Source organism: Oryzias latipes, chromosome 6 (assembly GCF_053564925.1).
Source record: "Oryzias latipes strain Hd-rR chromosome 6, Olatipes_Hd-rR_3.1".
In the NCBI taxonomy this organism is placed as follows: Eukaryota; Metazoa; Chordata; class Actinopteri; order Beloniformes; family Adrianichthyidae; genus Oryzias; species Oryzias latipes.
Window position 1 is genome coordinate 14,726,960 of NC_136242.1, and position 25,392 is coordinate 14,752,351.

General features: G+C 41.8%; 3 protein-coding genes across 13 annotated transcripts in view; 1 reads left to right on the top strand and 2 right to left on the bottom strand.

The window, feature by feature from the left end:
* The window catches only part of si:dkey-82f1.1 (DENN domain-containing protein 2A), a 45,674-nt gene extending 43,855 nt beyond the window's left edge, over positions 1-1,819 (bottom strand). Inside the window, exon 1 of the mRNA XM_020703849.2 lies at positions 1,683-1,819. The gene's annotated coding sequence lies outside the window, so the exon portion shown is untranslated. The remainder of the gene's footprint in view (positions 1-1,682) is intronic.
* Positions 1,820-2,066: 247 nt separating this feature from the next.
* On the top strand, positions 2,067-8,880 carry adck2 (aarF domain containing kinase 2). The gene is made up of 8 exons (XM_004069893.5): positions 2,067-2,924; positions 2,997-3,143; positions 4,806-4,934; positions 5,030-5,125; positions 5,213-5,491; positions 5,615-5,743; positions 7,147-7,200; positions 8,338-8,880. The coding sequence occupies exons 1-8, from the start codon at positions 2,067-2,069 to the stop codon at positions 8,476-8,478; spliced, it is 1,833 nt and encodes a 610-aa protein (XP_004069941.1). The 3' UTR covers positions 8,479-8,880.
* srpk2 (SRSF protein kinase 2) overlaps positions 8,834-25,392 on the bottom strand; it is a 74,237-nt gene continuing 57,678 nt past the window's right edge. For 3 of the 11 annotated variants that reach the window (XM_023955648.2, XM_020703852.3, XM_020703850.3), the window contains 10 exons: positions 24,886-25,051; positions 23,736-23,776; positions 21,994-22,321; positions 20,692-21,537; positions 16,445-16,545; positions 15,692-15,799; positions 15,551-15,620; positions 13,556-13,648; positions 13,146-13,238; positions 9,251-10,788 (listed from right to left, as the gene is read on the bottom strand). In XM_023955648.2, coding sequence (XP_023811416.1) covers positions 10,604-10,788; positions 13,146-13,238; positions 13,556-13,648; positions 15,551-15,620; positions 15,692-15,799; positions 16,445-16,545; positions 20,692-21,537; positions 21,994-22,321; positions 23,736-23,776; positions 24,886-25,051 — 2,031 coding nt within the window. In that variant the 3' untranslated portion in view covers positions 9,251-10,603. Of the gene's footprint in view, positions 10,789-13,145; positions 13,239-13,555; positions 13,649-15,550; positions 15,621-15,691; positions 15,800-16,444; positions 16,546-20,691; positions 21,538-21,993; positions 22,322-23,735; positions 23,777-24,885; positions 25,052-25,392 lie in introns of all 11 variants that reach the window. The other 8 variants (XM_078949292.1, XM_020703853.3, XM_078949291.1 and 5 more) reach the window with 6 other exon arrangements.

A 25,392-nucleotide genomic window follows, 5' to 3' on the forward strand; every position in this document is an offset into this window, starting at 1 on the left:
TTGTTCTAAATGCCAATTTCAGTCAACAGTTGACATCACAATGTATATTAGAATTGTAAAAAAACACGCACAACAAGGTTACATCCCATTATCTATTCCCAAATGGATCTTTACAGAGTATTCGACGGGTTCACTTGAATAGAACACCTTTCTCCACTGACCTCTGTGGCTGAAACCTGACCCTGCCTTTGAGATGCAAGAGCTCAGAAACAGCTGGCTTGTTCGTGAATGGCAGGGAAGGGGAAAGGCTGGGAGGTGGAGGCTTGTAACATCTGTTTGGCGTTTATCTGGGCCTATTGTGTTGCAGAGTCTTCTGTGCGGCCTACAGCTGGGAGCCCAGTTTCTAGGGGTCTCACACTGTGACTGGGAACAAGGCTCCAACACGTTCCCAGTCCCTGGTGGTCAGGGCCAGATTAACACTTTTCTGAGCTCTGGGCAGGCATATTTCAGGGCCCTGTTATACACGCCAAAGGGCTCGACAACCAAATAGACTGCAGCTCTGATGGATCTTAGAATCTTTAAGAAAAAAAAAAAAAAAAAAAAGTATTAAGAAACACAAACGTAAGAGAACAGGCCTAAAAAGTTATTGTTTGTTTTATTTATTTTTCAGGAACTAATCGAATACTGTATGGATTTGAACTTGTTTGATTACAATCTATATGTATCTCAAAAGTTGTATTTATTAAATTCTTTTTTACACTTATATGTTGCTTTTCACTTCTTACTTTCTCTTTAACTAAAATCTTTTTCTGGAGCTGGTTCACAATAAATCAGGGATATCTTTTATTGCCTTTTACTTTATAAAAGATAAAACCCAATGACTTAACAGTAACATTTGTTACTGTTCACTTTTGTGCCTTTGTTTGATGCTTCACCTGAACTTTTACCGTCACGTTTCTGTTTTCACAGCTTATCTATAATCTTTATACTATGTTTTGTTAAAGCGCAAAAGCTTGCTGAATCTGTAAAGCTCTTTGAGCAGTATTCTTGTAGAAAGGATGCAAAAAACTGCAAAAGGATGCAAAAAGACTTTTGTTAGCACACCCAGAACACACATTTGGATTTTTTGTCTATTTATTAGGGAAAAAAGAAGTTAGATGATTTTTCCCCCCCAGCAAACTGTCAACAGAGACTCAGAATAGTTCCTCTCACAGGTGAATAACAAACCGGAGAGTAACATACCTCCCTGACTCCACACAGTGGTGAAAACCAGAGATTACATCACAGTTCACAAAATCTATTTCCAATTTCTTCTTCTTCTTCTTCTTCCATAAGTAGCAAGCTGTCAAATCCTGGTTTCCACTTCATAACAGACATAAATGCAACATGATTTTTTATTTGTATTTTTGATTTTAAATAAAACATATAGACACATATAAAGTGTGTGCATGCTGGTTGTAAGATATCACAGAGATTGGAAACAACATTTTGTGAATTTTCCATGAATAGAATTTCCAATAACAACGTGATGTTCATAGAAAAGGGATTTTAGGTTTTGCGCATATTAAACACGTTTGGAATGCGCATGCTCTGTTGCAAAGTTAGCTTAAAATGTTCTTTTTTATTATCCTTATTATTCACAAAAAATGTATGGCTGAATCGTTCTCAAAAGTAAATCAAATAAAAAAGGTTCGTGTTCAGACGTTTATTACCAGCTTAATAAAATAAATTAATTTGTGTACCTTTCTCTGGCTGTCACGTGACTTCAAACCTCTGTAGCCGGAAGGAAGTGCTCGTTTCAGTGTTTTCCTTTTATCCGTGGAAATGGATGGACTGTGCCGTTAACTGGAGCGTGAAATTCCCGCGTTTGTCCTCATAAGGAGAAGAAGAGGAAAGCCCGCAGTGTCTGGTAGAAAGCAGCGCCGTAGAGTATCGCACTGAGTCAGGTCGACGCTGGGAATTTGTGGAACCGTCGACATCCCACCTTCACCCCGTTCTGTTGGAAAAAAGCCGACGTTCAACGGCCGCATCTCGCATGGAGCCCCCTACGACGTCACGTTTGGTTTCGTCCGGTATCGACACAGCTATACATCGCAAACCAAGATAAGAGGTGAACACGAGCGGACATGATGGCTATGCTGAGCTTTGGAGGCAGAGCGGTCCTCAGCCTGAGGTCCTCCCTGCTCCAGGCCAGCCGCTTCTGCAGGAGCAGAGCAGTGCAGAGTCGTGGTGCACTTCCGGTTAAAGGAAGGCAGATTTTAGCTGGCATCCCCAAAGTGACACTGGTCTGTTGGGGTGCAGTCAGTGCTTCATGTGCAGCCAGCTGTCAGGAAGCAGCTCTTCCCTCATTGGTGCCTGACAGGAAGTCTCTGGCTAAAGTCCAGGTCCACAAACTGATCTTCTTCCTCCGCCTCAGCCTCCGGGCTTTGGTTCTTCTCCTAAAGTTCGGTCCTCTCCTCCTCCTGTCCCCGCTGACCCTGCTTTCCTCTCACTGTGCCGATCGCTGGCTTGACGCTTTGCTGTGGGTGACGGAGACCTCTGGTCCGACCTTCATCAAGCTGGGGCAGTGGGCCAGCACCAGGCGCGACATCTTCCCACCAGAGTTCTGCGAACGCTTCTCCAGGCTGCACGTGAAAGTGCGCCCTCACTCGTGGGCCCACACCAAGCAGTGTCTCCAGAGAGCCTTCGGAGAGAGCTGGAGACGGGTGCTGGTGTTTGAGAGCAAAGAGCCCGTGGGGTCGGGATGTGTCGCCCAGGTGTACAGAGGCTTTGCCCGCGTGGACCAGGTGGAGGATCCAGCCTTCCAGTTGCTTGTGGAGGAGATGGAGAAGGAAGACTTGCTGGGAGCCTGGGAGATCCCTGGGTTGGGAGGTGTGGTGGGCACTCTGCAAAAGCTCTGGAGGGGCAATGAGGAAAGCCTGTTTGATGAGCAGCAGGAGGAAAGCAGCGTGGAGAAGGAGCGGCTGATTCCGGTGGCGATCAAAGTCAGTCATGTAACAGTAATTATATCTGTAAAGAGTTTACAGAGTGTAAATCCCTTTTTTCTTGATGTTCAGGTGGTCCATCCAGGCGTCAGGAGGCAGGTGGAGATCGACCTGCTGCTAATGAAAAGTGCAAGCTGGCTCCTTCAGTGCCTGCCTGGACTGAAATGGCTCAGCGTGTGTGAGATCGTGCAGGAGTTCGAGAAGCTGATGACCAAACAGGTACTCAGAGAAAAGGATTTCAGCCAGAGATCCAGCGATGGGTTTTTGTCAGATAACCGATATTTGGAGCCGAAAGTCATTTGCAGTAGAAAAATATTGCCATTAAAAGTTTGAATAATACAAACCTAAACAATTAGGTTTGACCTGGAAAAACAACAAAAAATAAAAAAAAAGCAAAATAAATAGTTCATAGAAGTGCAGGGAGTAACAGGCGCAGCAGCAGTTCCTGGAAATTTTTCATAGTAAATGAAATGAAACTTTTTTGAGAAGTCGAAACAAAAAAAAGTGCAGCTAGCATTGTATCATGTCTTATAAGGTCAAATAATATATATAAATAGCTCCCTGAAGTTCTATCAAGTAAATAAAACAATTTGAGAAAAAATGTGATGGTTGGATATGTCTCTAGTCCCAGTTATTCTTTCAACTACCCAACCAAAAACAAACAAACTAACTAAGGTGTTTTTTCTGCTGCTTGTTGCCTTATTACTACACCCATGGTTGCTATGCAGGCAGATGGCTGAACGCATGGTTTGTGTAACCATCAGAGGGTGCAATTTCAATTTTATTTGTATAGCCCAAATTCACAACAACAGTCGTCTCGATGGGCTTCGTATCGCTAATTGAAAAAGTTAAACATAAAATCAAAAGGATCATGAATACATAGAATTCAATAGGAAAATACTAAACTGAACTAACAAACTGACTAAGCCAAACTGGCATCCCTGCCCCTAAATTTCTTTCTCGGTAAGGAAAAACTAAATAAAACGGATTACGGAAAAAACGAAGAAACCTCAGGGGTGCCCACATGAAGGAGGGATCCTCCCCCCGGCAGACAGGTGATTTACCAGAACTCATAGAGAAGAATGAACTTATCTAACTCTACAACTACATATTTAAAGTCCAGCAGACGAGCTTCATCCAGATGGAGGTGGGGGGACAGTCAGGGGCGCGAGTCGAGCTGGAGACAGGATCCACAGCCAGGTGTAGGAGCAGGAGCAGAGACGAGGTACTCGGTCAGGAACAGGAGCACGGACGAGCCAACTGGATAACTGGTGCAGGACAATCCTGGGGACGGAGCAGGGCGGCTGCACCTGAGCCAAAAATAACCGCTTCAATATCGGCCTGTTGGATCAACCTGAAAACACTCTCGCTAGAAAAAGTTCCACATTTGACGGGTCATCTTTACCCGATATAATATACCCAACAAAGGTACTTATTAAAAAAGGTCAAAACATGACAACTCGTGATAAATTACAGTTTTTATTTTTATTTTCAACTGTGGTGTGTGTAACAAAATGAAAAAGAAAAACACAGGAAGTTCCTAAAAACATTTTAAAAAATGAAAAATTAGAAATTTGAGAATAAAAAAATAATAAAATGATACTAGAAACTTGGTCTTTGGTCCACCCATTCTTGGTAAATGTGAGACTTCCCCGGTGAAGACACAAACTCTTTGACATATTGAAATTCATGTAAGTAGTTAAAATCACCCAGTAACAGTGCTCTATGGTAATAAAAAATGGACGATCCTGATTTGTCAAAATTACAAATATCAGCTCTAATAATGATTTGACCCCTATTTTAATCCTCGCTGATAATTTGACGATCTTGAACACTGGAGTTACTGTGAATGATGGGGCTTTTCTTTACTCTGACTGTCAGATTGATCTACGTTGTGAGGCCAAAAACATGGAGCGTTTCCTCGAAAACTTTCGAGACGTCGACCATGTCAGGTTTCCGACTCCGATGCGGCCGTTTGTCACCAGGAACATCTTAGTGGAAACCTTTGAAGTGAGTCATCATCATCTATGCGCGATAACACACTGACAGCTGAGATGACGGCTCTGTTCTGTACCTGGGACTAATATTCCTGTGTTTCTTCCCAGGAAAGTGAGCCGATTTCTAAATACCTGGCCTCGGATATTCCGAAGGAGGTGAAGCAGAGGATAGCCAGAATGGGAGTGGACACACTGCTGAAAATGGTGCCTCAGAAGCACGAATCCTTTCAGACTTCCCCACTAAACAGAGACTTTCTTGTCCTAACAAAGCTGATCTCATTTCCCATCCAGATTTTCGTTGATAACTTTGTCCACGGCGATCTCCATCCGGGAAACATTCTGGTTCAGTGTCGGGCGCCTATCGCTGCCTCCAGCGACGGTTCGGGCCTCTCGGGGGAACACCACGGGAAGACCACTCTCACCGACCTTCTGGACACGGTGGTGGTCAGCGTCAGGCCGGACCCGTGCCCGCTCCAGCTGGTGCTGCTGGACGCTGGCATCGTAGCCCAGCTGAGCGACCACGACCTGGCCAACTTCAAGGCCGTCTTCACAGCTGTGGTGCTGCGTCAGGTCAGAGCATGGAGAAGTTCTGGAAGCATCCCTGATTTTGTTGTTTCATAAATGATTTCAATTGCAAATCAGAGAATTGGTATCTTGTACAAATTAAAAAAAAAGCTACTTGAAATTCTTCAGGGTGAAGAAGTGGCAGAGCTGATTTTGCATCACGCCAGAGCCAGCGAATGCCAGGATGTGCCGCTGTTCAAGAAGGAGATGGCGGAGCTGGTGGATCACGCCCTCAGCAACACGCTCTCTCTGGGAAAGGTGGCTCTGGTTTCTGTGCTAGCATCCATGTTGATCTACGATCTACATGATACACATTCACTGATAATCATACCAACCAGAAGGAGCTGCATTTCAGAGGAAAATGCGGGGTTGAAGGCTATATTGCTGAATGAAAATGAAACTTAAAGGGTAATAAATGAATTATTTCATAAATAAATGATCAAAGTTGACCATAAATAAAGTCAAAACAGCACAATAACAAAAAAGATGTTTTTGTGAAAAATGCCAAAGAAACAGGAAAACAATGGGTCGCAGGCTTTATAGCATTCAACCAATAAAAAAACATAATATAAGAGTAATAACAATGCAAAACATGTTTGAAGAAGAGCAGCCACAGGTTTAGCCTATAATTTGACTTTCACAATAATAATTAATCTATTAATAATCTTTCGAATATTTTTACCTTGTTTTATTTCATATTTCTGTTGACACACAAAATCCCTCCCGGTTGGTTGGTACCACTGGTAAATGTTAGAATTCTCTCCTACTAAACTGGTTTATGTGATACTAGGACAGTTTGACATTTACACTGTACTGTAATTTGAATAGTTGTGACTGTATAAAAGGTTGCTCCTACTTTGTGAATAACCCAGTCTGCTCGTTTTTGGAACATGTATAAAAGATGTAGTGAAAAGTATTCCCCCATACTTCAATACAGCTGGTGGGGTTGGCGAGCACTGTCGAACAGAATAATGTACACAGTGCGTTTTCCATGGTAGTTTGCTGTCAAATATTAGTCCTAAAAACATATTCTCTGGTACTTTTTCAAATGAAAATCAATTTCTGTGTATTTGTTGTTCAAAATGTCTCCTATGGTTACTAAATATCCCAAATTTAGTTTTATTGAAATCTAGTGATAATATGTTGCTATTCCGCCATTTTAAAAAAAAAGCATATAATTGTTTATCGATAAGGCAAATAATATTAAAATAGTATGTCACTATAACATATATGTGTCATCTGCATACAGAACTAGTTTTATTAATATTTTTTTATAATTTAAAAACATTAAATAGGTAATTAATATACATAATAAACAATGTTGGTCCTGACACAGAGCCCTGAGGGACACCACAAGTAACGTGTCTACTAGATTTAAATAGATGTTGCTAACAGAACCAGTATTTCAATCTTAGCAGAACGTCTGTGTTCTGCTTAGATTGAAATGAAAAGGGGTTTTTGATGCATGTTCTTCTGTCCATGTTGAGTAAGGCATGTAAATCAAACGCTTTAAGGCTTGAGAAACTCCAAAGGCACATGTATTTATAAGCGGTCAGATGCTTTGAGAGCCAGAACTTGGCTTTCTGCAGGTGCGTCATGACTGATTTTGCGATCAATTAATGTGTCTGCTCATCACTCGGTGTCTCTCCTTTATTTCGTAGATTCAAGTGGCTGACTTACTCTCCAGAGTCTTTGGTCTTCTCATCAAACACAAGGTGATACACCCCCAGGTTTACTAGTTTGGTCCTAGAATACAAACAATACTACTTTATGAAACTTTCCGCACACCTATTTTGTGTTTAACTGCATTGAAGTAGCAGCATCCAGAAAAGTTAACCAGTAACCCGTGGATGGAAATGAAGGAGAAGTGTTACCTAAAGCTGAAGAAGTAACTGTTCTGATACAACACATCACTTTGTCTCCAGTGTGGTCTTTTTTTTCTGTCAGCTGCTCCCTTTAAGGGTCGCTATTGCAAATGATTTGCCTTCATCTAATCTTCTTCTGCATCCTCCTGGCTAAAACCATCCACCCTCATGTCTTCCTTCACTACATCCATGATCTTCCTCTGTGGTCTTCCTCTAAGCCTCATTCCTGGTAGCTCAAACCTCATCATCATCACTTTTCGTCCTCTGAACCTGTTCAAACATCTCCGTCTGCTTCCCAGCATTTATCTCCAAAACATCCAACCGGAGCTGTTCCTCTGATGGATTCATTCCTGATCCTATCCCTCCTCAAAATCTTCAGCACTGCCTCCTAGCCTCTAGACCAGGGGTCTGCAACCTTTACTACCACTCAAAGAGCCGTTTGGATCCGTTTCCCACAGAAATGCAAACACAGGGAGCCACAACAGCCTTTGGAAAACCCGCTGTTTCCAGTGAATGGCATCATTTCACACGTTTTTAAAGTTGCTGAAGAGAAGTTCATGTTTTTTCTTTCCCCTGTCGATGAGAACTAATTCCCAAAAAACTAGCAAATATGTGGCAATTAACTAGCAGTTAATCCGCTTCTCCAATGGATTTTTGTCAACAAACAACTTTTGTTCTCATCTTAATTAGGGTGTTTTGGGGCAAAAGCTGCCTGTTTATTCTGGAATGTCTTGCCGCATTTGTGTCTTTGTTGTTTGCTAGTTCCTCATAACGTTTAAGTCATGCTGGTACAGTCGCTAAAAGGCAAATAAATCTGCCCAGGTGCCATTAAATGTACTGTTTTCTTCAGGAACTTCCATTTTCTCCAAATTCTCCATGGTTGTCCTACCATTCCAACCACGGTTCCCCCTCGTCGTTGCGTTTTCTCAAGCCTTAATAACAATAATAATAATACCCTGCATCTATCCTTGCTCTCTTTTTCATAAGGTCAAGCTGGAGAGCAATTTCGCCTCCATCGTGGTTGCCATCATGGTGCTGGAGGGTCTGGGCAGGTCACTCGACCCCCACCTGGACATCCTGGGTTTGGCCAAACCCCTGCTTCTCAAGAACTGTGCCTCGCTGCTGTGAAACACACCCGACACCGTCAGATGGGCCGCTCTCTGAGATCCTTCCCATGCATCTTCAACATCAGGAGGGATTCCACCAGAAACTACAGGATGGTTGCATCCAAACCACAGAGACCTCATTATGTTTTAAAAATGAGAGTTTCTTCATTTTTATTCCTGAGTTTTGACTCAAATTCTGTAGAAATGCGTGTCTAAAGTGACAAAAAACTAGAGATAATATTGAAACCAATCATTTTAAAACTGCTATTAACATCTGCATTATTTATTACTTTAATGTTTTATTAGAAAGTACTGCACTGTACATGTTTTTATGTACCGTTTTAATTAAGTTCATTCAGTCGCTGAACAGCCCAACATCCATTCATTTACAATTTTATTAAATCTGTCAATGAAAAACATACAAGACACAGTTCTGTCAACGTCATCAGGAAGAACAGTCAGCATGGCTGAACGAGTAAAGATCAGGAGAGTTTGGTGCAAAACAAAACCAAAATTAAAGAAGAAAACAAGAAAATCCTTTATTGCAAACCCCCCCCTTTCCCCCCAAATGACCCTTTAGAGCTCAGACGAAGCAGCACTGTTCAAGTAAGCAGGGAGGGGAGAGGTGACCACTGTGTTCAAAATAATAATAATAATAGCATTGATGAAAGGAATAAAAACATCTCTAATAGACAAACACAATCACCTCAGTATAAGACGATTTTCTGCCACGGTCACAACAACCAGAGAAAAGTTGTTTTTTTGTTCTTCCCTATATTTAATTAATTAAATAGTTTTTAAAAATATCTCACCATTTACTTATATTCTTTTTTTTCTTTTCATTTATTGCGAAAATAGGCAACAGGACTAATTGTGGTGATTTGGTGTGTTTGTGACCGATCGGGTGGTTAGGTTAGGTAGTGGTGCAGAGGGACGCCTCAGAGCAGCAATGCAGTTCTCCTTTTCAGCCACCGGGTGGCACAGTCTGAGCATTTTCGCAGGGTCCACCTGTGTGAGCCAGACCCCCACCACCACCTCGCTACACCAGAGGAAGTCCAGTTCTGTCAGCAACAACCCGTTTTTATCTTTTTTCTTGTTTTTCTGGGGTATGACGCGTCTTGTAGGTTGAAGCTTCCTTTGTCCGTGGTCGCTTTCCTGTGTTTCCAAGGTCTGTATGTACAAAGGTTTCAAATCCCTGAAGGACATTTACAAATACAAGTGCAACCTCCATGTGACCGGCCCTTTCGGGAGGGGCCGAAAAAGGGGAAACGGTACCGATCAATTCAAACGTGCCACGGTAGGAATGGGGGGGGGACACCAATGTCAGGAATGAAGGCAGAAGATGTAGGAATGTGGAGATCCTGGAATGTGGCACCAAAATATTCCATCACAATCTGAGGAATGTCCGAAATGCGATCGACCTTAGAAAGTGCACAAAACGAAGCGTCTGCTGTTGGTTTCCTTCATGCTGGTCTCCTTAAGTCCTAAACCCAACTTCTCCACACCCACAACTGACTGAATTGGAGGAATTTGTTCCACACTTGTTCTGTCAGTGATGTCCTCTGAGGGCGTTTCCGTGGTGACCCAGATGGCAGAAATCAATGTGGGGTGAGAGTTTTTTTTTTGTCCTTTTTGTAGCGAGAAGTTAGGGTGTAAACCTTTATATATCAGGAGGGGGCGCTGGCTGGAAAAGTGACTACATGGGGAGATGTTGAACACATTCTCATTCTCACACAACATAAACTCCTCCTGTCTTTGAGGAGCCTTGGAAGATTTTAGCTCTGGGTCGTCGGTGCGTTTTTTTTTGGACTTTTTATCACATTATCGGAGAAAATGAATAGCAGTTACTGAGTAGTAGCCAAATCCAAACAGTGTTAAAGACCGACAAACGCAGCGTCAGAAAACCCCTTCCGTCTTCAAGGAAGATCCAACCTGGTGCCGTGTCGTCCCTTACGGCCTCCTCTTACATTCCTTTCGGGGAAGAAGGTGGAAAAAGAAGAGGTTTAGGCAGAGGAACTCACAACGGAAGAGTGGAAAAGGACTTTCAGCTCCTCTGTGGTTCCACGGGCTAACACCAGAGGGGGGCTTTCAGGACGGTTGGGACAATAGGAAGAGGATGATGGATCAGCCTTTGTGGGTTTTTTTAGCTAGGAGTTGATCCAGGGGTGATTGAGGCATTCGCTGGCCGAGGCTCTCTTCTCAGGAACCATCTCCAGCATGGGCAGAAGGAATTGAGTGAATTGGCTCGCGTCTTCTGGCGACCAGCCGTACTTTTCCACCAGGACGTCGAACAGCGACCACGGCTTCAGCTTGGTAATGTGCCGCAGGTCACCTGAGGTTCAGATAAAGCAGAGTCAGGGTGGAGGACAGAGATGACTGAAAATGAAAAACGAGAATGCTGGTTTTCCATTTTCTCAAACAATTTAAAGGGAAGAAAACCCTGACAAATGAAAAAATAATGAGGCACATTTGGTATTTTCCTTTATTACTGAATGTGGAACAGAATCGATCATGATTAAAGTGTTCCTGAGAGAACTTTCAGATACCAGCAGTCTTGATTTTCATCCTTGCATTTTAATGCATTTGAAGCACAAACATCAAAGCTTTCCTTATTTTAATGAACATTCATGCACATACATGAAAAATCGTACATGTGGAAAAACTGCAGTGAGTACCAACTATAGTAGTACTATCGAGAGTTATCAAGAGTTTTGAACTCACTAAAAACACAACAACTGGAATCTGACTCAAAACCTTACTGCAGAATAGCTCCAATATTGGCTGCCATTTTTGGTGCACCTGTAATGTTAGCTTGGCTGGGAGCTCGTGGAAGAGTGAGTAAACAGATGGATGATGGGAAGTGAGGGCGGGCTATCATCAACAGTCCCACCCACAACTCAGAGGCAAATTTCTAATGAACCAATGCTCTGCAGAATCAGTGTCCTAGAAAATGAATCAGTTTTTTTCTATAATTTTAGCTAAAAACGGCACAATTTTAATTAAAAGGCCAATAGGAACGCTTTACAATAGATCAATCAGAGTGGGACTTCAAATTCACTTTTATGTTTTTGTCATTTCATTTATACGACAGACTCAGACTCTTAAGAAGTCCAGTTTAAAAATGTGGTTGCCGTGGTAACCCCTTTCTTTTGCACATGATGGGGGATGAAACAGAGATTTGACTCCAGTAGAATCCTGCCGAGCGCCTTTGAGCAAGACAGCAGAGACCCCAGAGACAGACCCGGAAAGCGGGTCTAGATTAACGCAGCAAAACCAGATAAAAGGCAGAACACGGAGACACGAAGTGTGGACTCAGACCTCGGATAGAGACATCAAAGGCCGGATCTTCCCATCTCATTGTAAAGAGTAAACTAGCAGAAAGGAGAGTGCAGCGGTCATCAGCTCTATCGGGTTCATACCTCACCCGGCCCAAACAGAAGGGATTTCCACATATTATTTAAAGACACTGTACGGCGAGACAGAACCAATAGTGCTCGCCATTTTTGTTGCACCTGTAATGTTAGCTTGGAGTTGTGAGGACTTGCAGACTAGCAGTGTAAAACAATGGATGATGGGAAAGGGAGGCAGGCTTATTCTGCACCTACAGCTCCGCCCACAACTATGAGGCAAATTTCTAAGGAGTTACTGCTGCTTTTTTTTTTGGCTAAAAGAGCCATAATCATAGTTTAAAGACGACTGGGAATGGATTCCAAAAGTGGGACTCCAACTTCAAACTGTAGCCTCAGACAGAGCGGAAAAGTTTTAAAACAGGCTTTTAGTCATGATAAGCTTATTTGGTGTTTGTAACCATTACATTCTTTCTGTCTTCACCTCAAAACCTTCCAGCATAAAGTATTTGTCCAGTGAAGATGAGAAGGAAAAGTTCAATAACATGTTCTAATAACGCATGAGTGGAATTAAAATGACAAGTGCTTTAAGTGTTTTAGGGCTGCTATCAATGCTAACGCTAGAAAGACTTCCACACTTGCAGCTAGATGACCGTTTTTCATTTTTAAGTTCAGTCAGTCAGTCAGTCAGTCAGTCAGTCAGTCAGTCAGTCAGTCAGTCAGTCAGTCAGTCAAACCCAGCAACACCTGAAAGCATCATTGCATTGTGCAACAAAAGCAGCAAAACTCTTTCTTCGTGTTGAGCTTTGGAGGTTTGAGAACCAAATGGATGCAGACACAGGCTGCACAGCTAGAAATGCTAACACTGATGTTCTCCACAGAAATGATTCAGACTGAAGATCCATAGAAAGCATGACCTCGTTTTGCAGAATACATCCAGAGAAGCTTAGTTGCTTAGTTTAAACCTGCTTCAAGCCTAAAGCTGAACGTATCAAACAACGTTTCTTATCAGCCTTGCTACAGTGGGACAAAAAAGCTTTTAGTCAGTCACCAATTGTGCAAGTTCTACAAATATGTAGAAAATATGGCTAAAAACGGAAAACTCAGAACTAAAAGACCACTGGGAACTCTTTGAAAATAGATCCAAAGATGATCAGAGTGGGACTTGACCATTTTTTCTACATTTTACTGAGCATTGCAAACTTACCTGTAGCTCCTCATCTGAACAACAAAGTGTGGGAACTTTCCCAGACAAAGGTCTGATCTGGGCTTGTGGCGCTCCTGCGCTGCAGGTTGAGGCCCCCACCACAGCTAACCAACCAACAACCAGCAAGCCGTTTACCTTTCTTGGAGAAAAACTCTCGGCTGTACTTCCCGGCAGCGACCACTTTGCGCGGGACCTTCCCGAGGAGCTCCGTGATCAGAGCGATGTGGTCTGCCCACCATACGTCACAAAGGGAACAGGCACGGTTCAGCATTACAGCATGCACACACATCAACACACACGTACACTGGGCTGCACGGTACGGACACACACTGCTGCCTCAAGGAACGGCATGGACATGCAGAAAGAGAGTTTGTGGATGAGCCGTTTTCTTAGATTTGGTTTATTTTGCTTTTGGTCACTTTGTCAAAGAAAAATCTCTTTTTCTAAAGTTGGCTCAACATTCTGCAAGAATCCGCCATTGTCCATTTCTGCTCCTGTTTGGCATGTGCGTGTGCCGGTCCCACCAGTTCTCTGGCCAGCGCTACCTCTTCTGTTGAAGAACTCCCGGGAATATTTTCCAGAGAGAGCAAAGTGCCTCGGAATACTTCCCAGCAGCTCTATGATGTGGGCTATGTGGTCTACGAAGGAAAGAGGGTCGAGCGGAGAAGGGGAGGAAAAAAGGTGCCAAAGGGAGGAGAGGGAGGAGGAGGAATAATAAAACCAGAAAGAAACCACACAGGGGAAATAGAAAAATGGTGTTAAAAGAATAAAAATGTCAGGGGGACAACAACAAAAAGTTGGAAGGGGGGAGAAGAGAGAAAAATTGAGAAAGTCGCAGAGAGTGAAGATGTGAAAGTGTTAAACTGTGCCTCCACAGCTCAGGTGAGGAAAGAAAATATTACAGTCAGTGGGATTTTATAGCAACAGATTAAAAGCTCTCTAGTCATTTTTAAGAATCTAGACAAATCTTTACTTTAAAAACATGCAGGAAATAACAGTAGCACATGCAAAAACAAAGAATCCATTCTATACTAAAGCAGTACTTCCTGTGTGCTCACAAAATCTCTAAACTGTAGGTTTGAGTGAGGAGATGAGTGGAGGCACAGCTGCAGATTGAAGGTCAGGATCAACAGCAGCAGATAGAACGGCGTTGGGAAAGGGGTGGGGGTCGACTAAGATAACTTATCAGGGTTTTTTTAAATTACATTTACAACATGTTCCTCTTTTGGTGCTTCAGTTTTTCTCCAATGTTCAATACATTTAGAAAAATCAAAGGTGTCACGGTTGAAAATATTTCTAGAAAATAAAATTCAAACCCGAATTAAATTGGGCAAAAGTTTGATCACAAATGACAAAAAGGGGACATTTAAAAGATTCAAGATCCACTTTGATATCAATTGAGTTTTTGAATATGCTCTTGTGGAATTTTTCCCATGATGGAGCACATTTATAAAGCTTCAATTTGTATCTCTTAATATTTCTTTATTTCAATTTTGGGAAATCAGGAGCAGACAAAACCAATTCTGAGCATATTTGGGAGATAGAAAACACACTGGGTGGGCCACAAGCTCCCTGCTCCGCTTCTTGTGGAAGACTAGATCCACGTACGTCTTTGTTTTCCTCGTCTGAGCTGGAATCTGGGTGGCTCCAATATTGCTCACCAGTGTTGTTAGGTTGGCCGTGTGAGGGGCTGTAAGCTAGAGGAAGTGCACATAACTAGATAGATGATGGGAAGTGCGGGTAGAGTTGCTTTGCGCCGTTTAAAGTTTGGCTAAAAACAGCATATTCATAATTAGAAGACAACTTTACAATAGATCAAAAGATGATCGGAGCGGGACTTACTTTAAATGAAAAAATTATTCTTTATTGGGAAACGTAATTTTTATTTTACTTAGAGTTTAAAAAACAAAGAAGAGGTTGAGTATGTAAACAATGGAGAAAATCCAACTCCCATCCAGTGGTGGACAAATTTGTTGGTACCCCTCAGTTAAAGACAGAAAGTCCACAATGCTGAAATGACGTGAAAGCCCACATGCTTTCTGTTGTCCATGTTCAGTGTGGTTCACACCTTTTCACCAAACAGCAACGTGACTATTTGTCTCCCTTTAAATAGGTAGACTGACTGATTATGGGTTTGAAAACAGCCGTGATGTCAATTAAAGGACATAACTGAGTTCATCATGACCCCCTGGACAATTAGTTCTCAGTCTTTCATGGAGGTACCATCATTTTTGTCCAGCCCTATTTCATTAGTTTTTTTTTTTTTAAATAATTTTGTTAGTCAAAAACTCAAAAGTAATGGCTGATTTTGATTATTTAGTTTTCAATACATTTTAACTTATTGTTACTTTTGAATGTTTCAAGTCATTTCAGTGAGCATTGGGGACTTTCTGTCTTTAACTGAGGGGTACCAACAATTTTGTCCACCACTGTATTTAAAGCACAGATGTGTCTGCTTCTTTGCTTTCATACACAAACATGGGAATCACAGTATGAATCTGGATCCATAGGATGTAGGACATGAAGATTTAAATCCTCACCTTCGTCACGGGAGTAATCCTCTCCAGAATGAGGCTCAAACAGGTAATCTCCCGTGGCCAGCTCAAAGGCCTAAACAGACAAGCAAACAGTAAAACAGCGATTCCTTTCAGTGGACGGTTTACTTAATAAACCTTCCTCACCATACAGGCAGTACTCCAGATGTCAGCCGGAGTGCTGTAGCCCGCTCCAATCAGGACCTCGATGGACCGGTACTGCCTCGTCTGGATATCCTCAGTAAAGTGTTTATGCTTTTGATGAGAGGAAACAAGAGGAAAAATGACTTTAGTTTAGGGTAGAAATAATGATCAAATCGTGTTGTCCTGGTGACTGACTTGAGACCAGGATTGTTGTCGTTGCTGATCTGAGTTTGGGAGTTTTAACATCTTGGAAATTTGTTTATAACATTTAATGAATTTGCTTCTAGCATTTGTGAATACAGAGGACACCTTTATTTAGAATTCATTTAGAGGGATCGTGAAGAAAACAACTATGAAACTGAGAAAAAATACCTAACTCTGAGCAAAATCCTTCTTTCCATCAGTCAAATTTACTCAAATCTGCAAAGCAAATCAACCTAAAAATATTAGTTTTTTTCCCCCACTAAATTGTAGTGGTTGTGTTGGATTTTTTTTTCTTATTAGAAATGTTTGCAGACTGTAAGCTGTTTTTTATACTGTTATGCATAAAAAGTCTGAAGAAACTCTGAACTCCCGTGCAAAGGATTTAGGATAGAGTAGGATAAAATAGAATAGAATAGAACTTTATTCATCCCACAGAGCGGAAATTGTCTTGTTACCGCAGCTCTATCAAAAACAGCAGATGTATATTAAATAACACTAAAACAATCCTGGTTTGAATCAAACTCAGTCAGATTATTTCACATTGCGTCTTACCACCCAGCAGGCATTTCCAAGGTCAGCGATTTTGACTCTGATGGAGTCGGCGTTTTGGGGGTCTAGAGGGTTAATCAGGAGGTCTGCAGCTCTGGCCCTGACTGAAGGGGGACAGAAGGAAACGGTTTACACAGTATTAAAGGGTTTCTACACACAGCACAGACACAAAATGAACTCTCAAGAGATTTTATTGAAATTCCTAAACCAGAATCTACTTCAAAAGCTGTTAGGATTATGAAACTAAACCGACGGAACCGACGCTGAATCAGAAATAACAATCTGGGGAGAAAATTAGTCAAAATTGTGATTCTTATCAGCATACAAATAAAGTATTATGAAAAAATATTCAATGTAAAAACAATCATGTGTTGGTTGAGATTGAAAAGAAAGATCTAGATTAAAAAAACTGACATGTTACATCATATGGCACTTTATTTTTTTACAAATATATAATCCTGGATTACAGATTTAAAAGATCACTTAAAAATAGCCTGTAAAATCCACAGGGAAACTTACTGAACAAAATAAGAAAAACAATATTAACCTAACATACTAATCTAAGCCATTATTCATCTTTAAGTTAACATGGATGGTAAATATTTTTGTACATCATAGCAGCACTGAAAGATAACTCTTCCAGTTTAAAGCATATGTTTTGCAAAAGCTATAATTCAGCATTTATTATTTGTTCTATTTTCTTCTGCTGGGATTCCACAGGATGCGATGAAAGCAAAGATAACAGGAACCATTATCTATCTACATTCAAAAAAAGGAGACTATTGGTCAAAAGGAATCAAATTAATGTAGTTTCAAACGGTTTTCTGTCACTGGACTTTTTCACTTTACAGTAGATGTTTTTCTGTGACATTGAGGACGAGATTTCTAATTTTGAAGCTGTAGCCTCATAAAAAAAAAAAATCTCTGAAACACGGCGCAAACATAAAAAACAGACATCAAATGAAAATACACTGACCAAAAATATAAACGCAACACTTTTGTTATTGCTCCCATTTTTTATGGTATGAACTCAAAGATGTGAAACATTTTCCACATACACAAAATAACCTGTTCTCTGAAATATTGTTCACAAATCTGTCTAAATCTGTGATAGTGAGCACTTCTCCTTTGACAAGACAATCCATCCCACCTCACAGGTGTGCCATATCAAGATGCTGATTAGACAGCATGATTATTGCACAGGTGTGCCTTATACTGGCCACAAGAAAAGGCCACTCTGAAATCTTCAGTTGTTTCACACAGCAGAATGCCACAGATGTCGCAAGTTTTGAGGGAGCGTGCAATTGGCATGCTGATAGCAGGAATGTCCACCAGAGCTGTTGCTAGGGAATTGAATGTCCATTTCTCCACCATAAGCCGTCTCCAAAGGCGTTTCCGAGAATTTGGCAGCACATCCAACCGGCCTCACAACCGCAGACCACGTGTAACCACACCAGCCCAAGACCTCCACATCCAGCATGTCCACCTCCAAGATCGTCTGAGACCAGCCACTCGGACAGCTGCTGAAACAATCGGTTTGCATAACCACAGAATTTCTGCACAAACTGTCAGAAACCGTCTCAGGGAAGCTCATCTGCATGCTCGTCGTCCTCATCGAGGTCTCGACCTCACTTCAGTTTGTCGTCGTAACCGACTTGAGTGGGCAAAGTCTCACATGCGATGGCGTCTGGCACGTTGGAGAGGTGTTCTCTTCAAGGATGAATCCCGGTTTACACTGTTCAGGGCAGATGGCAGACAGCGTGATACCATGACGAGATCCTGGGGCCCATTGTTGTGCCGTACATCCAACAACATCACCTCGTGTTGCAGCATGATAATGCACGGCCCCATGTTGCAAGGATCTGTACACAATTCTTGGAAGCTGAAAACATCCCAGTTCTTGCATGGCCAGCATACTCACCGGACATGTCACCCATTGAGCATGTCTGGGATGCTCTGGATCGGCATATACGACGGCGTGTTCCAGTTCCTGCCAATATCCAGCAACTTCGCACAGCCATAGAAAAAGAGCGGACCAACATTCTACAGGCCACAATAGACAACCTGATCAACTCTATGCGAAGGAGATGTGTCGCACTTCATGAGGCAAATGGTGGTCACACCAGATACTGACTGGTTGTCTGAGTCCCCTGACCCCCTCAATAAAACAAAACTGAAGATTTCAGAGTGGCCTTTTCTTGTGGCCAGTATAAGGCACACCTGTGCAATAATCATGCTGTCTAATCAGCATCTTGATATGGCACACCTGTGAGGTGGGATGGATTGTCTTGTCAAAGGAGAAGTGCTCACTATCACAGATTTAGAAGGATTGGGGAACAATATTTCAGAGAACTGGTTATTTTGTGTATGTGGAAAATGTTTCACATCTTTGAGTTCATACCATAAAAAATGGGAGCAATAACAAAAGTGTTGCGTTTATATTTTTGGTCAGTGTATGAAACTGCAGTGTGTTCCTTGGAGGGAGGTTAATTATGAGCTATGGTAAAGCCCAAAGTTACTTTAAATAACTTAATACAGAAATGACCAAACTGCAAAATGTGAACCAACAGAAACTAAAAGGAGATCAAACCACCAAACCTGCATGAAGGAAACTCGGATGACAGTAACTAGAAAACATGACCGCCATCCTAAAATCCCTGCAGCATGCAGTACTGACAGAGGAAAACATTTTCAGGCTGAAGGTGTCCGAAAAAAAGTTTGCTCACAAGCTTTATAGTCATAAAACAAAATATCATTTTTTGTTCATTCAGAAACTGTGGGGAGATGGGATGTGTTACCCTATATACTACAGTCTGATGAATCTGGGATTATTTCCCCAAAATACTAAATCCATGCTATTATATTTCAAAACATGATCAAACTTTAATTTTATTTGGTAATAAAATTAAAAGAAAAGAAACTTTTGGAAATTTTTATCAGAAAGTTTTAAATATTTCTGTTAAAAACTAAGTGAAAGTAGAAGCAGAGAAAAACTTTAAAGGTCTTTTTTTTTAGGGAAAGACTAGCCTAAAATTAATTCAACAATTGAACCCAGCTTTTGTAATCCACAACAATTACATTTTCACTATTGAGAAGGATAATTTTGTTATTTACTTTGTGTATGGGAATTTTTACATGGACATATGAAATGTATAAATATCAATTAGTGCATTTTTGAAGACATACACTTGTGTTTCTTGAGTGTCAGTGAATAAACGCTATAAACCAGGGAGGATGAAGGCTGTTTTATGGGGTCTGAGAAGTACTAAGGGCTACACAGGACCTGCTTACTGCACATTTCCCAAAAAACAAAACCACAGACCAGTACAGTAATAGTAATGATAATAATAGTATCAGTAGTTATTTTACCAGTAGGAATTGATTGCTCACATATCAATAGTAATTATTTTCCACAAATCAAATCATTGATTTACAGTAGCAATAAGAAAAACATGCATAAACATGAAACAATAATTTATTTCTGTTTAGCTGCTCAAAAATTTGAAATTTAGGAGGGACACCAGGAAATCCTAAACCCTCCAGTCAAAACAGGTTTTTGAGTTTTTCGAACACTTAATAAATGAAGATGAAACATTGCTTGCGACATTTTTAGTTTAATCACTAGATTTGTCTGCTTGTTTACCATGTAGGTGGGAGGCCTGACTGGCTTTCTTGTTCTTTATCAGTGCAGCTCTAAACGAAGCTTCGCTGAACTTTCTGGGATTGTTTTTTTAGGCCTTGTGAAAAAAGTCAGAAAAAATTGTATTTAAAAAAATAAGAGATACAGGGGATATCAGAATTTACTGTACAGTGCCCCCTGCTGTTATAAAGCTCCACCTGGTTACAGCCGGAGCAGCGGATCTCTCGTCTTTCCCGTCCTCCGTGTTGACGTCGAGAAAGGCTTTTGACTAAAGCTCCTCCCACACGCGGCGGGAGCTTCAGGTTGACACACTGTTGGACAAGCATCAAGCAGCAACTTTGACGCAGGTTAAAAGCAAAGACGGTGAATTTGAAGTTCATTAATGATGCGTACGAGCAGCGGGAGGGGTGGGGGGAATAATGGAACTGTGGCTAGTGATCCGTTGCACTCCTAATTTGTTCCAAACTCGGATTAAACTTTTTCAAATTTGATTGAATTCCATTGCCATCAGTGATATTCTTAGAGCATGCCTTGTGGCGCTTGGAGTGGTCCTCGTGGGCGACCGTGCGCTGGTGACCAATGCTATAAACGCTGCAGGGTCATGTCTTACCTTTGGGTGTGTCCCCCGTGCTCGAGGACGACACAGTGCGACTACGGTCTGCCGTGGGGCTACTGGGAGACGGTCCCGCTCCGATGTCTGCAGTTCCCACTGAAATGGGACTATCCGGCACGGGGTCCAGCGGCAGCTCAGGGAAGCGGGGCATGGTGCCTTCGTGCTGCTCAATGGAACCATTGGTGAGCCCCTGATCCCCCACTTCTCCATTATACAACTCGTGCCCGGAGCTGAGGGAGAGCTCCCTGTCTGTGTAGCTGAGCTCCGACTCCACCAGAGGGCAGAGGAGAGACTCTGGATTGGGTGAGGGGGGAGGTGGCGCGAGGGCGTTGTGTCTCAGATCCTGGGAGCTCACCAAAACATGCCCATTGGTTTTGGCTGCATTTGTTTTATTGTTTTGGGGTTTCACTGGGGAGGTGCTGTCCGTCAGGAGATCAGCAGTCGTATCGTCATCGTCTTCCTCCTCCTCCTCCTCCTCCTCCTCTCCGTCATCCTTATTCTCATTCAAGTCCTCTTCTTGCACCACCTTCTCCTCATTTGTTCTGCAGTCATTTTCTGCCCCTTCCTCTACGTCATTCTCTACCACATCAGTTTTTTTGTCCTCCTCCTCATCCTCCTCCACCCCTTTCCCCTTCTCATCACCTGTCCCTTTTATCCCCTCCTCCTGCTCTTCTTCCTTCTCCTCTTGCTCAACTTCTCCTTCTACTGAGCATTTCTCTAGTATAGGGGGTATAGGAGCATATTTTTCAGCCACAGGAGTCGATTCCTCTTCCTCCTCCTCTTCCTCCAGGTTATCCACAGGTAAACGAAGCTCCTCGCTCTGCAGCTGTGGAGATGCTGCACCTGATGATGACAGAGGAGCATGAGGGAAGAGGAAACTCAGTTAAAGCAGGAAGTGGGTGGGAGCAGGATAAACACCGAGCGCAACCAAAGGAATCGTAGGCAGTGGAGGATAACGGGAGAAAAGGAGGTTTGGTAGCAGGAGGCAAAAAGGGACCATGAAATACTGGTGGAGGAGGTAGACATACTTTTTTTTTAAAATTTTTATGAATCATCACAGCCTCCTGAATACCCAAGGACAGGAGTGGGAGGAGGGGTTGGTTTCAATTCAGACGGGTTTCATCACAGACAGGCTGCTCAAGCAGGCACACACATGACACACACGTGCACACAAGAGTTAAACTGCCACCCCCAAAAAACCGTAAAAGTGGTCTTTTCATCAGGATGATGTCATTTTTAGCCAAAGCTGTTGTTTTCTAAGACATCGTTTCAGAGGAATTCAGCTTTAGCTTTACTTACAGGTGTGATTCGTCAACCTGACGGGCCTCTCCCTTTCTCCCCCCTCGTCTTCTTCATCTTCTGCGTCCTCCTCCTCTTCGTCATCCTCGTCGCTCTCTCCGGGGACCAGAGCGGGGACTGCTGGCAGAGGGGCCTGCTGGGGTTGCAGCGGGGAAGACGGGTCCTGCTCAGCTTGGCCACTGTCCTCCCCCTCTTTGGCTCTTTCTTCTTTTTTCTCGGCTTCTCTCTCCAGAGCCTCGATCTCCAACATCCGCCGCTCCAGCAGCTCGGCCTGCCGCTTCTGTTTCTTTTTCAGCTTCTTTTTCTTGTTCTTGGAGATCTTTCCCATCTTGGAGATAAAAAAAAAACACAGGAGAGAAAGAGGGGAAAAAAAAGATTCAAATCTGAAGGTAAGGACTAACGATCATCTTGATGAATTTTTGCATCAGCAGTAAATCATCTGAATACAGCAGAAACCTCAAGAAACACTTCTTTTTTAGACAGATGAGATGTGTGGCCATAAAAAACTAAACTAAACAACTTTTACGCAGCAGCTCGGTTTCAAACTAAATGTTTGTGTATTTGCCAAACCCTGAAATGTACTCGCACATCAAAGATTTGATGATCATTTTAGAGTCATTCAAAAGGAATGTGATGTGTTGTGAGCTGGAGCTCATCTGAAGAGTTTTGTATTTAAAATAATTCTATTTCTTCTGTCTGCTCCTTTTCCAGCATGCATTGCGTTGTAATTTGTGTTAATTGTTGAGTAGTTTTCAAAGATGTGTTGGTGTGGTTGTGTGGTACTTTCATGAATAAAATAATCTAATTCAAAAATCTTGGGCCTGACAAAAGGGCATATTTTTTATATTAGAGTAAAAATAGCTATTCCATTCAATTCAATTTTATTTTTATAGCCCAATATTACAGCAATAGTCGTCTCAATGGGCTTCATTTCAGTAATTGTATAAGAACATCATAAAGAAAATAAGTCAAAGAGTTCAATAGGTAATGGCTAAACTACAAACTAAACAGACTAGGCTAAAAGTATAACTTTTTCTACAACTACAGGGTTAGCAACTTGGGCTAGCAAGGACGTGCAAAACTCAGCATAGGTCATACGGCATATGAATGAATATTCAGAATGGTCGCCGGGCAGTTTAGCTGTGTTTGGTGCCTCCAAAGTTAGGATCCGTAGCACTAATCAGTGTGTTTGTCATGGTAGAGGCACAAAGAGAGCATCCAAACTCTTCCCTTGTGACACCACAGCAACCTTTTTTACTTTTGTGTTGCAGAGATAAGTGACATATAATCAATGATTCAATTTCTATTCCTACGACCTAACCAGATCCATCTGTCTGAGGCAAGTTGATCAAATCGACCTAAAGCAGTCTACAATCCTTTCTAAACGACATGAATTGATTTTATTGATATTGGGAAGCCGTTATTCCACTCCAACGAATGGAAACACTTTGAATTTAGCAAAGTCATGTGACCAAACAGTGAGGTAGAATGTTCTAATTATGTTCTCTTTGGATTCTTTTGATGTGGAAAAACAACAGTAAAAATTTAAATAGATTTGACATTAACGTTGTTTACTTGTTTGTTTGTACACATTTATTTTACACTTGATTATCTCGCAAATAATACAAGGAATCTGGAAAGTTTCGGACTTTAGAGCATGTATGCTTCTTGCTTTGATTTTGTTATGTTGTGTGTGTTATGCGTGTGTGTGTGTGTGTGTGTTGTTCTTAGCTCATACTCACATCTGTTGTACTCACCGGTTTGAGCTGGGGAGCTGTGCTAACTGAGAGAAAAGAGCAACAGGAACAATCAGAGGCGTTATCAGCTTTCAGAGTTTTCTACATTTGCAGAAAAATCTGCTGCACACAGATGTGATGGAAGAAAATGGCAAAAACTTCAAGAAAATTCCTTGTGACTGTGCCCAAAACATTGCACGATCCCTGTTAAAGAAAGTTTTTTTGTTTTTTTTGGGGGGGGGGGGGGGGGGGCATTTTAGAGTTAAGAGTTAAGCACAATAAAGCAACTCTGCTGTGTTTTAGCCAATTTCAAATAAAATGCATCACGCTACATGAAAAAGCAACAAAATAGCATTTTATTCTGAAGGCACATCTTCACGTCTGATGGTTAACGTCAAAGAGCTGCAAGGTTGTTCTGTGTTTTCCGACTTTTCCCGTCATCAAGCCCTTTTTTGTTTTGACAGTCGGAGCTTTTCAGCTCATTTTTCCATGTTAAAAAAAAATGCAAAAGCGAATAAGTTGTTAGACTAAAAGCCCGGGAAGACTCGACTGGCTGATGCAAGCAACCGACAGCTCATGCTGAGATTTAACAAAAGTTGAGGGTTCATGTTGAGTTCGAAAAGATAGCTTTCTTTTTTTTTATTTCTTTCTGTCTTTTTTTTTTAATTCTTGGGGGGGGGGGGGGGGGGGGGTGCAATAAAGCAAAAGAGGGAAAAATCTCAGAAAAAAATCCAAAAGAAGAGCAGCTGAGGAAGATCAAAAGGAGCCGTTGGATAATGTAACTGTCTGGAACACAGGCTTTAACATCAAACGTGATTAGTCAGCAGGGACAGGAGCTTATTACAACGCTCCATTTGTGTGCTGGAATTTTAAAATAAAAAATCAACAAGATGACTTACTTACCTATTAGATACACTGCAAATGTCAGTATAATCCAGTCATAATTATCTTTAATATTAGGAAACTAGTATGTCAATGGAGGCTAAGTCTTGTGAGATCAGTCCTTCTTTTTTCTACAACTGTATTTAGTAATTACTAAACAAAGTTGTTGTTTTTTTTTTTTTTTTCAAAGAAAAAGAAAAATGCAGCTGAAAAAATGTTAAAGTTCCTCCGTTTCTGTCCGTGGATAAAAGCAGGAATGATGTGAAAGCATCACCTGCGGATCCAGACGGTGGAGGAGCTCCAGCTTTCTGCCATTCGGTTGCTTCCATGGCCATGCGCCTGACAAAGGCGTCATCTACACACATCAGGATGTTTTCTGGCTTGATGTCTGTGTGGATGATTTTACACTTTGAATGGAGGTAGTCCAGACCCTGCAGGACCTGAGGGCACACAGACAAAGTGGAACATGATTAGACTTTTTCTGTTCAGGTGTTTCGTTCTTAGTATTCAGAATTTCCATCTTTTCCCTTTGATCTCCTTCCTTAACCCAAAACACATGTAAAATTATTTTTTTTAAAAGAAGGAACTGTTGGTATTGTGGTTATTTTTACTTTTTTTTCTTCAACCCCTGAGGCTTTTTTGTTACTGAAGACAAAAACAACAACTTCTTTTTTTTTTAAATCCTGAAATAGCCTGTATGTGTCTTTCTGATGCTGCTCCACTAGTTCACATGTTAATCAGGTGGTAAACATCCCTTTAACTCCGGTCCCTGAGGCTTATT

Coding starts and splice junctions, on each gene's coding strand:
- adck2 (XM_004069893.5), top strand. CDS start 2,067: ATGATGGCTATGCTGAGCTTTGGAGGCAGAGCGGTCCTCAGCCTGAGG. Junction 5,126..5,212: donor TGGACACACTGCTGAAAATG/GTGCCTCAGAAG, acceptor TTTCCCATCCAG/ATTTTCGTTGATAACTTTGT. Junction 7,201..8,337: donor GTCTTCTCATCAAACACAAG/GTGATACACCCC, acceptor CTTTTTCATAAG/GTCAAGCTGGAGAGCAATTT.